Source organism: Aulostomus chinensis, chromosome 11, assembly GCF_037954235.1.
Source record: "Aulostomus chinensis isolate RoL2024-O1b breed Wild chromosome 11, RoL_Achi_v1.0, whole genome shotgun sequence".
Classification (NCBI taxonomy): Eukaryota; Metazoa; Chordata; class Actinopteri; order Syngnathiformes; family Aulostomidae; genus Aulostomus; species Aulostomus chinensis.
Genome location: NC_141330.1, coordinates 27980962 through 28001158, shown reverse-complemented (window position 1 = coordinate 28001158; position 20197 = coordinate 27980962). Strand labels below are relative to the sequence as shown.

Here is a 20197-nt window from a genome sequence, read left to right as displayed (position 1 = left end):
ATACCAATACAGGTCAGTGGCATGTCCGCCTAGCAACACTCTCTCGTGACATTTGGAACCTGGTCTCTCCATTGTGGTGCTGGCGGTTTGAGGGCACTGCCGATGTCTTTTCCAACAGACTGAAGGGAAATTGAGAAGGATTTATTGAGAAACCTTGAATGAAATGTTACTACCGAAGTTAAACCTCCATTCATTCATCCACAAGACGTTTACAACACTTCCTTAGAGGGCACTGGCAGGAGAGGAGGGTGCGCTCTCAGGTTCCTGTAGTTAGAAGAGACTGGAAACAATTAAAAGAGTTTGAAATAAAGCCTGTGTACCAGTAAACACTGTCCTACCAGCAACACTGGAGCTGAGGCAGCCACCTGGAGCCGCTGAGCAAAACTCCTTCAGTGGTTGTCGCATGGACAGCAAAACACACGGATCAGCTCAGCACTAAAACGCACATTTCTCCATCCAGTTTTAACATTACAAAAAGCTCTCTGCGAGTTACAGAGGGACTGACGATGTGTGGGTTGTCACACCAGAGTATTGGGGCTGAGCGTGATTTCCAGTGTGGCATGGTGCTGACAACATTTAAGGGTCGTGGGTTTGTTGGCGTCTGTTTCTGCCAAACTGGGCTATCAGGAATCCCTTCAGAAGGCATAAGTCGGGTCTGTTACCATGAGAGTGATATTCACCCTTCCTGTCTGGAGAGAGGAGCACCATTGGTGATGTACCCACAGTGAGACTGGTTCCATCAAACCAAACACTGTCAGATGCACCACAGGAGCCGTGGTGGTGGCGGCACTCACGGATCAGCTGGTGGAAACAATCAGACTGTAGGACGGAGGACACAAGCACAAACAAACAAGAAGCTTCTCAGCAACTGTAGGTGCAACAGGGCGGACCCACCTGGCGTGGGAGGCGACCCGCTTTGTGTCAGAATAAAAGACTCGTTCTACAAATATTTCTCATTTTCGGTGATTTTTCACTCATAAGAACATACTGTATTTGTGAATATGGTACTCGTAAAGTTCAGGTGCTCCTCGAAGGAACAAACCTTTGCCACTGATGAGGTGGTGCTTGGTGGGTGAACTACCCAGATTCAGAACACTTACCTCATTTCCTGGCTGAGACGGATCAGAACCTGTCAATCAAGCCAAAGCCCAAAATAAAGCAGAACTGTGTAAATAGAAGGAAGACGCTGGGGGACGTTTGCTAGCACACTTAGGAGGGGATCAATACTCTGTAACTGAGCAGCCCCGCTCACTCTCCAGTCCCCTGTCAGCACACATGAGTGGGCCATTGATTACAAGGAAAACTTATGGAGACATCCTGGCTGTGAATAAATGGCGATCTGACTTGGAGTGTTTGTGGGAAGGAGAGTTGATGAATTTCTCAATGTTTTTATTAGATTTGCTCTTACAGTATGTAGACGCTGGCCTAGTTTCAAGAAGAACTGCTGATATGAAGTTTTGATTAAAATAGCAGAGCAACAGGCCAGTAAAATGATGATGACACCACATCTATATCTTTGTGGATGAGTGATGAACTCTCACAATCCTAGAAGGGACGGCAGGCCTGGCTGAATTAGGAGTAATAATCATCATCTCTCACACTCGGTATCTTAAACCAGGCTCAGTCTTTGTTCAGGGCCTGCATCGTGACACACAGCCATCAAGTCTGACGTGTGACATTCAGAAACACAGACGTCTCTCCACTGCTTCAGCGTGTGATGAAGTCCATCCCTCCACCCATCTATCATCCATCCATCAACCCATCCCAATTACCATCCATCAACCCATACATCCATCAATCCATCCATCCACCCATCCATCATCATCCATCATCCATCCATCATCCCTCCATCCCTCCCTCCATGTTCCCCCTCTCCTCCTGTTGAGGGTGGTGGGGGTGGAGCCTATCCGAGCAGCCTTCCCCCTGGACAGGTCACCAGTCCATGGCAGGGCCAACACATAGAGACAGACAACCATTGGCTCTCCCAGCCACGCCTACGGTCAATTTAGAGTCTGGATTAACCTGGTCCCTCTTGATGTCTTTGGACTGTGGAGGAAGCTGGAGTACCAGAGAGAACCCAGCAGGAACAGGGAGAACATGGAGACTCACCCAGAAAGACCCCGTGCTCCAGCCGGGGCTCCACCCACAACCTTCTTGATGGGGGGCCACAGGGAGGACCTCTGCTCCATCGTGCTGCCCATTAAAAGTCTATATTCACCAAACTGAGGGAGTGCGGCTGCAGCTGGTCAGGTGATCGTAGAGCTGCTGGTGTTGAGCTGTGCCACAGAGCACTGACAGAGCCGGAGCAACCAGAGCTGGGCGCATTACTGGATGTGAGGGTGTAAAGAGCTTTAGTACACCAGGCAGTCACAATCTCAGTGCACGACTACAGACGCAAACATAGTTACTGCATAGTACTACGGGAACACTCCAACAGCCTTGCTTATCCCGTCAGTGAACCTGTAAGAAATGGTAAAGCACCAAAAGTACCAAATCACAGCTGACAGAAGGCAGGTCACCTCAGACACACCGACAGATGAGGAGGACACCGAGGTGAGCAGCCAAGCAGGGAACGTGTGTTTATGTGCAAGCTGATTCCACTGGGAAATTGCTTTTCTGTATTGCCAGTCAGTCAGAAAGACCAAGAACAAACCAGATGAGTGACAGTTCGACCAGTCCAGGTTTCATCCGGCTTCTCTCCAGGTTGAAGAGCAGAATCAGGACACGGAGCTCATCGATACTTAGATTGGAATTTTTCAGTGTCTGAGATGTAGTGAGAGACCAGCAGTTGTCTTCAGACCCTCCGTCCCAGTCCCATTTGGACTGTGTCTAATCAAACACTGGATCAATATCTGAACGCCTGTGAACACAAATATGAAGCTGGAGCCTGTCAGACTGCAGCTCGCCGCTCAGGAGCGACATCTCTGTCTGTCAGCAGATGAGGGTTTTGCCAATGTGGCAATAAAAAGCAGAAGGCTGATGTCAGCGCCATCTCAGTGTCACTGGCTGTGTGTGGGTGGGTGTGTGGGGGGGGTGTGTGTGGGTGGGTGTGTGGGGGGGGTGTGTGTGGGTGGGGGTGTGGGGGGTGTGTGTGTGGGTGGGTGTGTGGGGGGGGTGTGTGTGGGTGGGGGTGTGTGTGGGTGGGGGTGTGTGGCTGTGTGTGTGTGGGGGGGTGTGTGGCTGTGTGTGTGTGGGGGGTGTGTGTGTGGGTGGGGGTGTGGGGGGGGTGTGTGTGTGGGGGGTGTGTGTGTGGGGGGTGTGTGTGTGGGTGGGGGTGTGTGGCTGTGTGTGTGGGGGGGGGTGTGTGGCTGTGTGTGTGTGGGTGGGTGTGGGGGGTGTGTGGGTGTGGGGTGTGTGTGGCTCCTCCCTCCACACTGGATCAGCCCCTGCCTGGGCTCTGGCGTCAGCGAGGTCCCCTGACAGGCCACAGCCACAGCCGCCATCATGTGTGGCATTAACAGTGACGATTAATTAGTCACATGATTCAGTCCACAGTCAGGTTTATGTGTGACAGAGTGCAAGATGCTAATCAGATGAATACAAAATCCTTCACTGCCATGAAATACCCTTCCACCTGTCCTCCATCCAGCTGCAGTCACGTCCCGCGGAGGTTCTCTCAGTTCTGCTCTGGAAAGACTGTGTTTATGTTCAGAAGACAAAGCCCTCCATCATGTAGCAGGCAGGAGGATGTTGAGGTCACTGATGACAGGGACGTGTGCAAATGTTTTATCATGCCAATACGTGCTGGCTCATGCAGACAGTTGCTTCCCACACATTGAGAACCCATTCCACATGAATGGCACTCCAGAGATCCAGGTCTTCCATGAGTTTTCTTCAGGGAAGAGAGCTCAGGATGTGCCTGAGTTTCACCCACTGGATGGCAGGACGAATAATACACTTCCTGCATGGCTGTTGAAGTTTCTCTGTGGTCTACATATGAACTCAAGTCGGGAATTGATTCGTCAGCCTGTCCACACGCTCTCAGTGTTCTTTTAGGTCTTGGGGAGCAGCTCCTTGGACTCTGATGAGTCATTCAGTGGGGATGTTGCAGTGTGTCAGCTTGTCTTTTCCAGGAAGGAGAGAGCGGAAAATACTCTTTCATCTACCACTAGATAATGCATGGCGACTGCATCCCACTGTCGGGTCAGGCTGGCCTCGTCTTGGCTTCCTTTGCTGTGTTTAGATCTGCACTGGATACCACGTCGCTTTCCTTTTTACAGATTTCTTAAGACAAAGTGGTTTGATTCCATCGCGTAATTTAACTTTAGCATGAATCAAGAGAAGAAAACTCATGACTGCTGATCAATTACCTGGCAAGAGGACTTCCTGTAGTTTAGTGATTGGGGGTAAATTTATATCAACAGATTACTTCTTGATTTGTTGAATTAAATAAAAGAACTTCTAATGAATGAAGAGGAGATTCCTACAACTTGATGAATAACTATGGTTGCTGCATCGTTGCAGTCATAGCAAGGAAATTGCAGCGGTTTCTTACCTGACTCAAGGTCTCTGCTGGATCTCCTTGCATGATGGGACACGGTAGTTGGACGGTGCAGATGCTGACTGGAGATTTGATTTACTCAAATCGGTCCAACATGCAGGTATTTTTGACAAACTGCAAATCTGTGTGCAAGAAAAGAGGCTGTTTCTAAAAGACTCCCAGTATAGAGGGAGCGATATGAGGGTCTGTGGACTGGGAGGACGGGACAGGAAGTCATTTCCAGTGTGGTCCATTTCTGTGGGACGCACACAGCTGGAGTGATTGTGTCCCCTCCTGTCGTCTCCCTCGATAGTTCCTTTAATCAAAGATGAATGATGGACTCCAGAGGGATGAAAGCCAGAGTTGAGTGTGTGTGTGTGTGTGTGTGTGTGTGTGTGTGTGTTTGTGTATTTGTATGCAGGATTCTTTGAGTGTGAAAGCATTGTGTCCTGCAATAGCTCTTCTACTGCCGATGACTCACCCTCCCCTGACAATGGCAAACACGTCTGAGAGTGAGGCACGATCTGACTGCTATGTGTGTGTGTGTGTGTGTGTGTGTGTGTGTGTGACAGCCGATGTGTGAAGAGACCTACATAGAGCCTTTGTCTGAGTCTTATTCAGCCTTTATTAAGTGTTAGCATTGAACGTGCAGTTTCTGTTCATGAGACTCACCAGCAGAGAAGAGAACTTCAGAACTGTTTATGTAGCTACAACCAGAGTCGTCCTCACCAGTAAACAAGCATGGAGGTCAAGATATAGAAGAGGACGGAGAAAATGAGGTGCAGCAGCCTCACGCCGAGTTGTGTCACTCACACATGACACGGATCCTCTGGCCAGAGCAAAACCAAACTGCCTCACTGTGAGAGGACCCTCAAATAAGTAAAAGCCACAAAATAAGAAAATGGTGGGGGCATTGTGGAGAATCTGAGCACAGCCATGAATCAGCTGAACATCCAGTCAAGCAGAGCTAAAGGCTGCTAATGGTTGTCATGGAAAGACAGGTTCCTTCTGAGCAGACGCCGAGTCAACCAAGCCAGCACACGTTTTGAAAAGGTCTGGATGAGCCCCCACCCTGACACCAGAACAGATTCTGCCGACTCAGCCGAAACCATTTGAAGCCTCTCAGCATTTTTTACATCATCGACAGCTGATCGATGGGTAAAGATCATTGACCAGGAGTCACTGGACAGAAGGATTGAGGACGTTCACATCCTTCATATGCACCCGCCTGTCACCACAGGGCACATGGGCCATGTATGAAGACACCTGGGAAAACTCGCCTCAGATGAGGTGGTGAGCTGTGGTTGAACGCAAAAGCAGGGCCTCTTCCTTCCACATGCCTTTACCTTCATGAATCATGAAAATTCTTGAGCTACTTTCTAGATTAGACTCAGCAAAGTATCTTACAATACCAAGGGAAAGAATCACAAATATCAAAATAACAAGTAGAATATGGATACAAAGAATAAAAGAACTCGTGTAAACTCCAGTCTTAAAACAAAACAACAAACGCTGATCGGAACACCTCGAGCACCGCTGACGTACGGCTGCAGGACATCCCTACTGTGGTGGGGTGCTTGATCATACGGAGCTGGAGAGAGATAAGATTCGAGATACACGAGGGCCAGGATTTGTGAGTTAGAGAGGTAACTCTGTGCCACAGGACAGAGATAGAACATGCTGAAGTATTGTGAATTTATGTGGGTCAAGAGCCAGAGCCAGTTTGAGGAACCACGGGTTTCCTGCTACCTTGCACCAAGACAGGAGTGGGGCACAAACATTGAGCTGTTTCCTCAGCATGAAAGTGTTAAATGATAATCAGCCATGAAGTTTGATTCCAGTTATTTATTCATAGCAAACAATTCCATCATATTTTATTTTGGTGGTTAATCATCTGCATAGTTAAGAAATACCTTTTATTCCTGAAACGGTAAGAAGACCAATGTATCGTGTGTCCTGGGACCGGCAGTAGCTCATCACCATCAGGTCTGATCCTGTGAGAACACCCTGGGGATAAATTATGGGTGCATCAGACATATCTGTCAGTTTGGTTTGTCAGGAACACGCTGTGGAACAGACCCAGTAAGGAAAGCACCGCTGACCGCAGAGACCCAGTCACTGTAGCTCACCCATCAGCTGATCTCCCTAAACAAATAATGAGCCAGACAGGTCGTCCCAAACAAGAGGATTCCTAAAATACAATTAGAAATTCAGTGTAACATGAAGAAATGTGCTGGTCAACATCAACGCCTAGGCTTCAACTGAGTGTCATCCTTGTAAAAAAAAATACACACATTTGAGGGTACAAATACTAATAAAGTAATGTTTGTGTTTTTCGAGCCACGTGGGAAGTCGTGATGGTGTCACATCAGATCCGCTCGTCTCAGGATTGGCATTTACTGGATAAATGATGCTTCAGTGATGTGGTGCCGGCACTGTGGGCATCCAGGATCAGTGTTTAGTGAACGATGGTTATAGATTTTGCCATCAGTGTGTCGTGGTGGCTGAAATCACAAGAGGGATAGAAATTCATTACAGCTCATCTCACATATTAAATGAGCGGCGATGTCCCAACGGCTCTGCTCAGCAGCAGCGGTGCCACTTCTAATTACCTCCCGGGGTCATGCAGAAAGCCCTCATTATCTTGTTTTCAGACGAGTCTTCCTCTCTGATTCTGTTCCACTCGTCTTCCTTTCCTCATCACCCTGAAGATATCAAACATTTTAACACTCTGATATCTTCTTCTCAACTTTTCACTGATGTTCCCCTTCTCACACTTTAGAATTCTTCTGATACATTTCTCTTCTTCAAACTGAGCATTGCCATTCTGTTGGTTCATTTTAATTCCACTGCCCTGCCATTGTCCAGCTACTAAACTACCAGCTGTTATGGATCACTCATTAAGCAGCTCATTATCCAGAAATGGATGATGAGTTTCAAAGTTTTAAGAGGAGGAGTTTTAACCTCCCAACAGTCGCAGCACAAGGTCAGACACGGGCTGCAAAAGGGCTGTGACTCATCTCAGAATCTGATATTTAGCAAAACTCGAGTTTTAGTTTTAAATCAGACAGGACAGAAAAAAAATAACTCAGAGAAAACACAACTTTACTTTTAGCCTCTGAAATAAGCTTGAAAAAATTTGAGATAATTCCAGTGGATCTGACTTGCCTCGAGTGCACGAGTGCGTGGGTTCATTCGAATACAGGACCTCAACAGTCTGAATAAATATTCCTCCCAGGCTTTCCACCTGTTTCTTGTGGGTTGTCTCAAACACTTTGCTGCATCATGATAAGAAAGCAGCATGTAGGCACCAGACCAAACCTCACCGGAGGACCAAAGCCAATGTGCATACAAATATGTGCAAGTAATTGCTTCAACAACATGTGTGCTAGCCAAGAAAATGACGCCATGAGGCTTTAGACCAGCTGAACCATAGTGCCTGCAGGGTCAACTGCAGCTTTCAGTCTGGATCTGAGGCAAGTGGGTACTAAACTCAAGCAACAGTAAAGGTTGACAATCTGTATGTCTGTGCTTTGTACGGGGTGGCAGCAGTATTCTACTTTCTTTTTAAAAAGAACAGTGTTGGTGTAAATGTCCTTGGAGCAGAGACCTTTGGTTGCTCTTTGGTTGGGTGTTTAGAAATCCAGAACATAAGGTTTCAAAATGCAGTTGGGCAAGTTCCAGCCTAAAAGAGCACCCTAACTAGCCCTTGTCAAGGAGTAGTTAGCCTCACTTAGATAACGACAATAAGGAGATGTGGCACTGTGCTGTTAGACCATTGGTCACTGTGATTGATGATCTGATTTCATGTGTGATTACAGGGCGTAAGTCAGTCTGAGGGCCAGCAGAAGAACCTGGTCCACTCTGCTGAGTCCCACACCCTCCGAGGTGGACCCCTCTCCTCTCTGGATGAGGTAACACATCTTACAGCATAGTCCAGACAGAGAACAGCTGGCTAAGTTATCAATGAAAGCCGTTCACGTGGAAACATGACGGTTGGGAGGCACCTGATGCATTTCCAGCTCTGGTGCTGTGGGTCTGATGCTTTTTTATTCCACGTGTGTTTGTTTGTCTGTCTGTCTGTCTTGTCCGTCCGTCTGTCTGTCTGTCTGTTTGTTTGTTTGTTCTTTTGTTCGTTTGTTCGTTCGTTTGGCTCAAGAAGCAGATAAAACTGTCACACATTTCCAAACATGAGATTTGTCATTTTCACGTTTCCAACATTCTGTGCAGAAACCTGACCAGGTACCTAACGCCTGTCCCCCTGACAGCCCCCCCCCCCCCAGCAAATCACTGGTGTAGTATCAGTACCCACTCTGCCTATGAGTACTAGAACCATGGTGAAGTGTCGCCTTAATGTTCTGGGCTGCTAGTACTTGCAGTTCTGATTCTCAGTCTGATTAAAAAGTACTTTTTAAAGATGAGAACAAGTAAATTTTACTCCAACATGTGGACGCTTCAATCAGCCCAAAATCAGCCTGGCATTCTGCTCATGTTCTGAAGGTTCTGCTGTGGTGTTTAACCTGGAAGTCAGACAGCTGACAGTCATGGGGGGGTTCTTCATGGTGGGAACTTTCTTTAATAGTCACAACATTTTGGGTGAAATGTTGGTCAGTTCTGCTTCCTTATGTCCTTTTCCCCCCTTTTTTCTTTTGCACCTTAATCCAGGACCTGCTCCTCTTCAAGGCCACTTCCTCAGCCACTCTGAGTTGCCTGGGGGAGTGCCTCAGTTTGCTTCAGCACAACGTTATCCAGGCCCTAAACCAGAACCAGAATCACATCTCCAGCCCCAGCTTCAGCCACACTTCAAACCCTGGTTTAAATGAGGAGCCTTCCTCAGAAAGAGTCGCGTCGTGGAGTCAGCGCTGCAGCTCCGCTGTGAAGCAGGGGGAGCCTGGTGGTCTGAGGTCCAACAGTCAAAGCCCGACCCACAGCATCAGTGAGAGCCGGAGTCCCAAACACAGCAGCCACAGTGGAAGACAAGCAAGTGACCACAACACCGACCAGAGCCTGAGTCAAGCCTGTGCTTTCACAGGTGGGTCCAATGGGTTTACTGGGATTTACCCGCTACGAACTTGTGATGTGTCTATGATGCAAAGGAAGACAACTGGTCCTAGACCAGTGACTGATGGAACAGCATGCCTTTGTTACCTCCATCCAGCAGAACAAAAGGTGCTGCTTGTGCTTGCGTTTGCCCTCTGCTGGATTGGACCAAATCTCTATTGAGAGCAGTTTTCACCCAATTTGGTGAAGGGGCAGAGCCTGGGCCATCAGGGGCAGATGAGTCATAGTGCCATGTGGTGGCAACAAAGATGTTACCCTGGTGATGAGGCGGCCATGATTGCTATTTGACCATAGAACAGGAAACTGTCATAGTTGGAGTCACATGTGCTGCGTCCGAATTGCCAAGTAGGTCTCAGAGTAGGTCGTAGGCTGTCCGAAACCACAACTGGTGCGAGTAGCGACCTACTTCACAACCTAAATTCCTGCCTAAACACGCCCACATTGTAGGTCGGTTCAGTTGCATCCTACGGAGCAACCTATGGCCCACAATGCACCACGGACTTCTTCTTCATCCCCTAAAAATTGTGGACCTGCAAGCCAAGTTTGCGCCACCAACAGTCTCCCATTCTGATGAACACCAACATTTATAGTCGTTGTTGATGACTAAAGGTGTATTCACACCAAACGTGAACACACCTTTACAGGTGCGTTTATGTGCTTAATGAAATTTCAATCAATAGAGAATGAGTGAAAGGTGCGTTCAGAGTGGAGTGCAGTACCACAGTCAGGCCAGCAGGTGGGGCTTTCGTTGGTGCTGTCTACCTAATTGCGGTATCTGTGCTCTGCCAGCAGAGGTCGTGCTTCACCACCAATCTTCTAGGGTGTCCGAGTGGTGCCACTGTGTTCAGGTTGTAGGAGTAGGCTGTAGCGGTAGGTCGTAGCAGGAGGACGTAGGTTGGCACTTGGCAATTTGGACACAGCTATGGGCAGGTCTTTGATGAGTCCTGAAAACATCTACAGGCTAAGGTTAAGCACCACCTAGTGGTTACAGGACAGAAGACTGATGGAACAAATGTCACCTGATCTAGATAAATGGACCTGGACTGTGACGTGTGGGGGGTGCGAGGCCCCACTGATGGTTTCACCAGGGCCGATCACAAAGGTTCCAGGGGCTGAGAGTTCAGGGTGGCGGACGTGTGTGTTCTCTGAGTGACTTTGAGTGAAGAACATCATCCTAGTGAAACAGCACTCGCCCTCAGTCTCCTCAAGCTTTTGTTTGTTTGCTCTGTGGTTTTCATCATCTGCCGACGATTTCGGAGCGCAGGGATTCACAAATGGCAGAGAGACCATGAAGTGGGAAGTGTTAAAAGCGCCTGAAAATATCATCGGGCTCGTGTCTCACTGCTCTCCTTCATATGCTGAGCACTCCAGCAGAGAACATTTGCCAAATGACACCCAAAAAGTCCTGTACATTTATTCAGTGTGTTCTTGTCTCTTGATCTTTGCTCTGTCTACCGGTCTGTGCTCTGTCGGGGCTGAAGTAGACAGCCTGTGTTAGCTGGATGAGCAGTACTAGAAATGGTTGGAGCCAGTGGCCCAAAGGCAGGTTAGTGTTTGAATGAGCCTCGTTTGCTCCAAGTAGCTCAAAGTTGACAATGTCACATCAGGAATGTGGTTGTGACACCCTGCTCTCTAAAGGTGCCATTTAATTTTTTTTTTGTAACACTGTTGTTGTTGTTATATTTTCTAGATTTGCAGGGATTGTAGACATTACAGGGAGCCGTCAGGATTGTGTTCTAAGGAGTGTGCAGTGGTAAAACTTGCTCTTTGGATGCTGATCATATGATATTTGTCACTACAGAGAGTCCAGCTGGCTGGTCCAGATCTCCTCCTGGAGGGCAAATGAAAAATGGTTCACCGACACCCATCAGCTCCACCGACCTGGGCCGCCCGGCAAAGGTGACCCCTGCCACACAAGCCCTCAAACCAGGCAACATCATGGCTCAGCGAACAGCGCAGATGCATTTTTCTACATGCTTAGTGTTGGATGGATGGATGGATGGATGGATGGATGGATGGATGGATGGATGTGTGTTGATTATGAATGTTTACTTCAATAAGGAGAAATTCATTTACTGTATAATTTCATATAGTTTGATGCCAAAACAGCATCAGTGCAAATTTCATGACAGAAGAGGTTAGTGAAGTCTATCAGGAGGAGAAAGACGGAGTGGGAGTGAGACGTAATCGTCAGTCTGACCTCGTCACCCTGCAGCATCGCTATTCCTCTAGACTCAGGATGGAGAGGCCCGGAGTCTCAGTGCTGCTGCTGGAGCAGAGCCAGCAGATGAAGAAGGAACTTCTCAGATGAAGAATATCCAGAATAACAGATGGTGATGAGTAGGAAGTGGATTCTATGGATTTCCTGAACCAAGTGGGTGAAACATGGGTGTTGATGGAGAGGAGGTGACTGGCACAATACTGTGAAGACGATGTGCGGAGACGCCATGACGAAGGAGAGTAGTTGGGGCCCTTCATTTCCTGCTAGGGTTGGGACTCACTTGGGTTCAAATTCAACAAGTGCGTGGTGACGGCTTGAGAGAGGAACTGCTGTCTGAGCAATGTTGGCGTGGTTTGGTGACCCTGGTTTAGGAGCCACATCTCAAAGAGTCCGAAGAGTTCAGAAAACCAGGAGATGAAGCCCCCAGCACCAACCGTCTCTGTTCCACTCCAACCTCTCAGGCTTGGCAGTGTTTTCCCCCAAAGTTTCCTGAATGTCTTCTTTTGTGCCTCGGCCATGTTGCTAAACCAGCAGATGATGAAGAACATTGAAACATTCTCAAAACACTATAAAATGTCACTTCATCAAAATAGATGAATAAATAAAATTGTCCCCTCCCTCGAGAACAAGACCCCGAGATACCAGAACCTCTTTACTTGCTGTACACATGCTGTGTTCAGCAAATACACCCATCTAAAATAACGTGGAGACCAAAACCATTTGATTTAGATTGGACAGAAGGTGTGTAAACGAAAGAACTGAACACATCATAACAGTGTTGGCCAAAGGCTTTCTGGGGACAAAGGAGAGTCCCCCTGGATTGTAGTCTTCCTCACGTGATGAGGGACATGGACATAGAGGGGTGTGTGAGCCGGCTTCATGCAGGGCGCCTGCAGTCCTAAAGCAAAGAGAAGATGGAGCAGAGGAGTGAAGATGTATCCCGCACGTCATCCATTAGTTTTGTCTTTCTGCAGTACTCGTGTCTGCCAGCAGGAGGAGCCACATAACAAGTCTGTACAGCAGCATGGCAGCTGTTTACCCATCAGTTTGTTCCTGTCATAATTTAGTTGTATTTTATGGGTTTATTCAAGAGAATGAATATGGTTGTCTTTATTGTTCGGGATATTTCACCTCAGTCGTTGGGGTTCACCATGTCTGACGGGTGGACTCCTTCCAGTCCTCGTCAAACCTTGACCCACCCAAAAACCTGTAATTGACTCATTTATTGCACAATGAATTTAAGAAGACATTAGAAGATGATTCTAATGTGGAAGGGCATGAGCTGCTCCGACCAGGCGTCCGAGAACACGAGTGCAAGAGGGGGAACTTAGCCAGATTGGAACGCACAGCGAGGCCAAAGCGTTTAGCAGACGCCAAAGCCAGCACTTCATTTAGAGACAAATGTTGAAAGTCAGCTTCCTCTTGTACATCGAATGTGGGGCCCATCCAAGTCCTTTGTACCACCTAGCAAGCCAAATACACTTTAATACTTTAATTACACTCTAACCCCCCATGACATCAGCCCTCACACAGCCTCTATTTGCAGTCATAATGGATGACGGAGGATCTAAAGACGTATTAATACTGGCTGATATTCACTGGATGTCGGCCCAGTTTTGTCCAAGTCTCCTCATGTCATTGATGATGTAGAAATAATGTAGTAAAATATATATAATTTTATATCATGGCACATATACACATATAATCCATCCATCCATTCTCTACCACATAGAATCCCAGCTGACATTTGGTGAGAGGCAGGGTTCACCCTGGACTGTCAGGTTTCGGGGTGTGGATGGTGAGGGAGACCCAAATGCAGACATTGTTGGGAGGTGCACAGAAGAGGTTTATTGAAGCTGGGGGACTGGGGACTTGGCGTGAGGGCGAAAGCTTGGCGTGGCATGGCGTGAGGGCGAAGGCTTGGCGTGGCATGGCGTGAGGGCGAAGGCTTGGCGTTGCATGGCGTGAGGGCTAAGGCTTGGCGTGACATGGCGTGAGGGCGAAGGCTTGGCATGGCATGGCGTGAGGGCGAAGGCTTGGCGTGACGTGAGGGCGAAGGCTTGGCGTGACGTGAGGCTGGAGGCTTGACCGGTGACTGACGAACTTGAGACAGATGGCTTGTGACCAGGGGCTTGTGACTGGCAACTTGAAGCTGGAGATGTGTGACTGGCGGCTTGAGGAGTGATGACTTGAGGACTGATGACTTGACTTTGAGACCAGAGACTTGAGACCGGAGAATCAACAACAGCGACAGAAGCAACAGTGACAGAAGCAACAGCGATGACGACAACAGCAACAGTGACAATGACCCAACCACCTAACAGGGGAAAACACACAGGTTAAATACAAGAGGGGAAACAAGACACAGGTGGTGCATTCACCCAGATGAGACACATGAGGTACTCACAGGAGGGAGGTCAGGAAGACAGGACATGATTACAAAATAAAACAGGAAGCACGAGACAGGGATCGTGACAGGACGGGTCACCAGTCAGTCATGGGGCCATCAGTAGCAGTTAGGCATTCAGTATCTTGCTCAAGGGCACTTATAATAGGGATAATTCACACACATCAGCGCTGAGGACGAAGGGCTTTTATAATTAAACCAGAAGAGCTTTGTGTTGACTTCATGTCAACTTCTCCTCCTGCCTGGTCTGATTGTTTATGAGGCATAACCATGTTTTATCACCAAATTCTGTGGTGAACCTATAAAGGGAATTACCACAAGATTCATTTACTTTTGGGATTTATGGTCAAAATACATAATTTACATGAACATAAAGCCCATTTGTGAGAAACCAAAATTTTATGTCAGGGTTAAGATTTGATCTGAGGATAACAAGAAGGATAATCTTATTAGAAATATTAATATATAATATTATATGATAATTTTAATTTATTGTCCTCTCGAGTGTCAGCACAAGGCTTGCCTCCTCGGGATAGTGAAATTGTCGTCATCGTCTTCCTCCTCTTATCCGGTTGGTCCAGGTCGCGGGGGCAGCAGCCTCAGCAAGGAAGCCCAGGCTGTCCTCTCTCCAGCCATGTCCACCAGCTCTTCCGAGGAAATCCTGAGACGTTCTCAGGCCAGCCGAGAGATATAATCCCTCCAGCGTGTCCTGGGTCAGCCCCGAGGCCTCCTCCCGGTCAGACATGCCCGCAAAACGGCGTCCATGAGGCGTCCTCACCAGATGCCTGAACCACCTCCACTGACTCCTCTACCTGGAGGAGCAGCAGCTCTACTCTGAGTCCCTCCTGAGTGACTCAGCTTCTCACCCTGTCTCTAAGGGAGAGCCCAGCCTCCCTGAGGAGGAAACTCATTTCAGCCGCTTGTATTCACGATCTTGTTCTTCTGGTCATTACCCAGAGCTCATGACCACAGGTGAGGGTTGGAACGTAGATTGACTGGTAAATTGAGACCCTTGCCTTTTGGCTAAACTGGTTTAGCACCCCATCACAGCAGATGCCGCCCCAATCCACCTGTCAATCTCCATCCTCCCCTCACTCATGAACAAGATCCCAAGATACTTAAACTCCTCCACCTGAGGCAGGACCTCCCCCCGACCTGGAGTGGGCAGGCCAGCCTTTTCCAGCCTCAGACTTGGAGGTGCTGATTCTCATCCCTGCTGCTTCACATTCAGCTGTGAACTGTCCCAGCAAGAGCTGGAGGTCTTGGCCTGATGGAGCTAACAGGACCACATCATCTGCAAAAAGCAGAGACAACACCCTCCTGCCACCAAACTCGACCCCCTCCACCACCCGGCTGCACCTAGAAATTCTGTCCATAAAATTTATGAACAGAACCGATGACAAAGGGCACTCTTGGCAGAGTCCAACCCTCACCAAGAAGTCCGACTTACTGCTGACAACGCAACCCAGACTCTCACTCCTTCGGTAGAAAGACTGCACGGCCCTTTGTAAGGGGCCATCTACCCCATACTCCCGGAGTGCCCCCCACAGGTGCTCCTGGTAACACGGTCATAAGCCTTCTCCAGATCCACAAAGTGCATGTTGACTGGTTGGGCAAACTCCCATGCCCCCTCCCGCACTCTAGCAAGGGTGAAGAGCTGATCCATAGTTCCACAGCCCAGACGAAAACCACATTGCTCCTCCTCGATCTGAGGTTCAACTATCGCCCTGACCCTCCTCTCCACTACCCAGGAGTAGACCTTTCCAGGGAGGCTGAGGAGTGTGATCCCCCAATAGTTGGAGCAAACCCTCGGGTACCCTTTCTTAAAGATGGGGACCACCAACCCGGTCTGTCACTCAAAAGGCACCGCCCCCGATGTTCAAGCATTGTTGCAGAGACGTGTCAACCGAGACAGCCCCATAACATCCAGAGCCTTGAGATACCCAGGGGGATCTCATCCACCCCCAGAGCTCTGCCACCGTGGAGTTGCTTCATTGCTTAGGCAACTTATGCCATGGAGGTGTGATGACCCCTCCCCCCAAGTACTCCCACAACTCTGTCTCCTCCATGGAGTATGAGTTGGTGGGATTGAGGAGTTCCTCAAAGTAGTCCTTTCACCATCCAATTATCTCTCCAGTTGACATCAGCAGCCTCCCGTCCCCTCTGTAAACAGTGTGGGCAAGTTGCTGCCTAACCCCCCCCCCCCCAGGCGACGGATGGTTTGCCAGAACCTTTTCTGACCAATAGCCATTTTCCTTGGCCTCACCGAACTCCTCCCATGCCCTAGTAGTTTTTGCCTCGGCAACCACCATGGTGATCCACAGGTCAGATAATGATCACAGACATACAACCTAGGATGTCCTGGTGCCACATGCACCAATGGACATCCTTATGCTCAAACATGGTGTTAGTTATGGACAAACTGCGACTTGCACAGAAGTCCAATAACTGCACACCACTCGGGTTCAGGTCGGGCCTGCTCTTCCTCTCAATCACGCCCCTCCAGGTCACGCTGTCATTCCCTGGATTAACGTTGAAGTCCCCCTGTAGGACAATGGAGTCCCCAGTCAGGGCGTCATCCAGCACCCTTCCCAGGGACTCTAAAAAGGGTGGGTATTCTGAACTGCTGTTCAGCACATAAGCACAGACAACAGTCAGGACCTGTCCCCCAACCCGAAGGCGTACGGAAGCAATGCTTTCATCCACTGGGGTAAACCCCAACGTACAGTCTGGGGGCTATCAAAAAGCTCACCTCAGCCCTTCGCCTCTCACCCAGAGCAACTCCAGGGAAGGAGAGAGTCCAACCCCTCTCAAGGACTTGGGTTCCTTACACGGAGCTTTGTGTCGAGGTGAGGCCGACTATATCAAGCCGGTAATGCTCAACCACTTCCACCAACTCCGGCTCCTTTTCCACCAGAGAGGTAACATTCCATGTCCCAAAAGCCAGCTTCCATGTCTGGGGATCAGACAGCCAAGGCCCCCGCCTTGGACTGCTGCCCAAACCACAATGCACCGGACCCTTCTTGTTCCTCCTGCGGATGGTGGGTCCATGGGGGGGCGGGTACATGTAGCCATTTCAGGCTTGGCCTGGCTGGACCCCATGGACTAAGGCCCAACCACCAGGCGCTCGCCAATGGGCGAAAATATCCCTGAGCTTGGCTCCAGGGCGGGGCCCCAGTTCCCTCCGGGCTGGGTGCACAGATCCCTTGTTCTAACTTCCACGAAGGGTCTGTTGAACCGTTCTTTGTCTGGCCCTTCGCTGAAGACCAGTATGCCTTGGGTGACCCTACCAGGGGCAAAATGCCCCTGACAGTATAGCTCCTAGGGTCACTAGGGCACTCAAACTCCTCCACCATGATAAAGTGACGGTTCCAGGAGGAGTCGTCAAACTGTTGGACCCCAAATGTCCCATTTTGGAATAGTTGCCACACTGTGTGTGTGTGTGTGTGTGTGTGTGTGTGTGTGTGTGTGTGTGTGCGCGTGTGTGTGTGTGTGTGTGTGTGTGTGTGTGTGTGTGTGTGTGTGTGTAACTGTTGGACCCCAAATGTCCCATTTTGGAATAGTTGCCACACTGTGTGTGTGTGTGTGTGTATGTGTGTGTGTGTGTATGCATGTGTGGGTGGTTGTGGGAGGGGCCTTTGGCTTTAGTGTGAGCAGCTGTGAGCTTTCTTGTCTTGTGAAAGTGAATATAGATAATCATATTATTATTATTATCATTATCATTATCATTATCATTATCATTATTATTATTATTATTATTATGCATCCTAGATCATGACAATGTGCTGATCATATAAGTTGGTGGTTGCCATGACAGCAAGCAGCGAATTCATATGAATCCACCTGCTTGGAGTGGAGGATCATTAGGAGATTAGTGAATTTAGGCGACGTTTCCCATCCTGCTGTTCTCTCCTCCATCATCCCTCCCATCTCACTGACTGGCTCCTCAAACTCCTCACCAAGCAACGATCTGAGACTGTTAACAACTTCTCTCAGTCCACAGGCGTCTGATCAGCTTCAACCTTTCACTGCTCATTAAAGAGGAAAATGCCTGGAAGCAGTCATGTGCTGGTCTGTAGCCTGCTGATCAGCCTTCTGGGAGTAAAGACCAGTCATGGGATGGGGGGGGGCTACACGTATACACACACACACACACACACACACACACACACACACACACACACACACACACACACACACACACACACACAGAGTGAAGCAGGTCAGTCTGGATAGATAAGATCGACCCTGACCTGGATCTGTCTCAGACTCAACAGCTAATTCCTTCTTTGACCATCACATAACACATTTAACAAATTTAACACATTTAACACATGAAGCAGACGTCCATAAGCACATCTGACTCATTCGGTTTTCTGACTGTGATATCAAGGCGTGTGAGGTCAGTGCGTCCCAGGGCGCCAGCAGCGTTCTCAGCTCCTTGCTTGGCCTCCCTGGTTTGTTCTGTTCATTTTTGGTGACCAGCTGATCAGAGTGTGTTGTGTCGAGATGGTGAGGACGACCGGCTGCTTTAGGGTTAGTTTATAAAACAGGCTTTTCTATGTGATAACTTTTTTTGCAGACGTGCTCGTTACTCAGTTTCACAATTATTGAGTCTTGTGATACAACGACACGTGTTTGAGCAAAATCAAGCACACATAAACTACATACAGTTTTTTTTTTAACCCCCGTTTGAGCATCTGGCTCCACGTCTGAAAAACACTGCTTCATTATGCATGAGTGAGGTGCCAGTGAGAAGTAAATGAATGATTGACAGGAAGCAGCAGCGTCGGTTGTCAGGCAAAAACGGGAGTAAACTTGCATGCATCTGCACCAGAGCTCTGACAGTGAGGAGGAGATGGTTGTGTGTCTCTTTCTTTGTATCAGTTCACCCTCCACAGCGCTTCCTCCCATCCCTCTTTCTGTCATCGATTATTAATTTGACAAGGGAGCACTTCTGCTCGTACGGCTGTCCTTCTCTGCTGCAGCAGCAGCAGTGTGTTGCTTTCCTCCTCCAGATTGTGATAAACGTATAAAGTCGTCTCTTAATGACCTGTTCTGTTCGAGTCACATGACTTGATCTTTCATCCTCTTTATTTCACAGAGCTGTAGTGTAACTGAGGTATGTGACACAGCGGAGGAGAAGTCAGTGGGTCAAGAACTGTTGACTCGTCCCCAAACCAAAACGACACATGTGCCTTCCTCATTAATGAGGAGTCAGCAAAAAAAGTCTTGGAGCCTTCAAGCATCGTTTCAAGGAAGTCTGCGTTTGCGGGGTAGGAAGCCAGAAGAAGTGAACACATTTTAAAAAAAAGAAAAGGTGATAAACGGAAATAGTGGCAGCAGGCAGCAGCCGATGGAGGTACAGAGGTAGGAGCTGTAACAGCCAACCAGTGGAGCAGGCTGGGAAGGGAGGAGACAGGAGGATGGTTATGATGTAACAGTGTGCGTGTGTGCGTGTGTGTGTGTGTGTGTGTGTGTTTGTCCAAAGGGGACGGGACGAGAGAGGTTGGATTGGAGGACAGAAAGCATCACTGTTAATCTGCCTATCAAAAGTGCAGCAGGCAGAGAGCCACACTCCTCCTACTCTTTCTTTCTCTCCATCACTCTTTCATCCTCTTGTTTTCATACCACCCCACTCTCTTCTTTTGTCCTCTAACTTTCTCCCCCTCTCCCGGCTCTGGCTCTGTCACCCTTCCCTGGTATCACTCTGCTGAGGTAGGAGCTCTGTCTCTCTCTGGACGTTGGAGATGAAATCCAGCAGGACCCCAAACAAGTCTGCAGTGGTTGAATGCCAGCCCAACCATGTGAGTGAGTGTGACGATGGTGTGTGTGTGTGTGTGTGTGTGTGTGTGTGTGTGTGTGTGTGTGTGTGTGTGTGTGCGTGTGTGTGTGTGTGTGTGTGCGTGTGTTTGTGTGTGTGTGTGTGCGTGCGTGTGTTTGTGTGTGTGTGTGTGTGTGCATGTGTTTGTGTGTGTGCATGTGTGTGTTTGTGTGTGTGTGTGTGTGCGTGTGTTTTTGTGTGTGT

The 20197-nt window shown here is 48.7% G+C and overlaps 1 protein-coding gene across 3 annotated transcripts in view; it reads left to right on the top strand.

Annotated features, from left to right (window-relative positions):
* Positions 1 to 20197, top strand: part of LOC147253927 (oxysterol-binding protein-related protein 10-like) — a 46593-nt gene that overhangs the window by 13011 nt on the left and 13385 nt on the right. For all 3 annotated transcript variants that reach the window (XM_086219292.1, XM_086219291.1, XM_086219293.1), the window contains exons 4-6: positions 8302 to 8394; positions 9146 to 9512; positions 11343 to 11440. In XM_086219292.1, coding sequence (XP_086075418.1) covers positions 8302 to 8394; positions 9146 to 9512; positions 11343 to 11440 — 558 coding nt within the window. The remainder of the gene's footprint in view (positions 1 to 8301; positions 8395 to 9145; positions 9513 to 11342; positions 11441 to 20197) is intronic.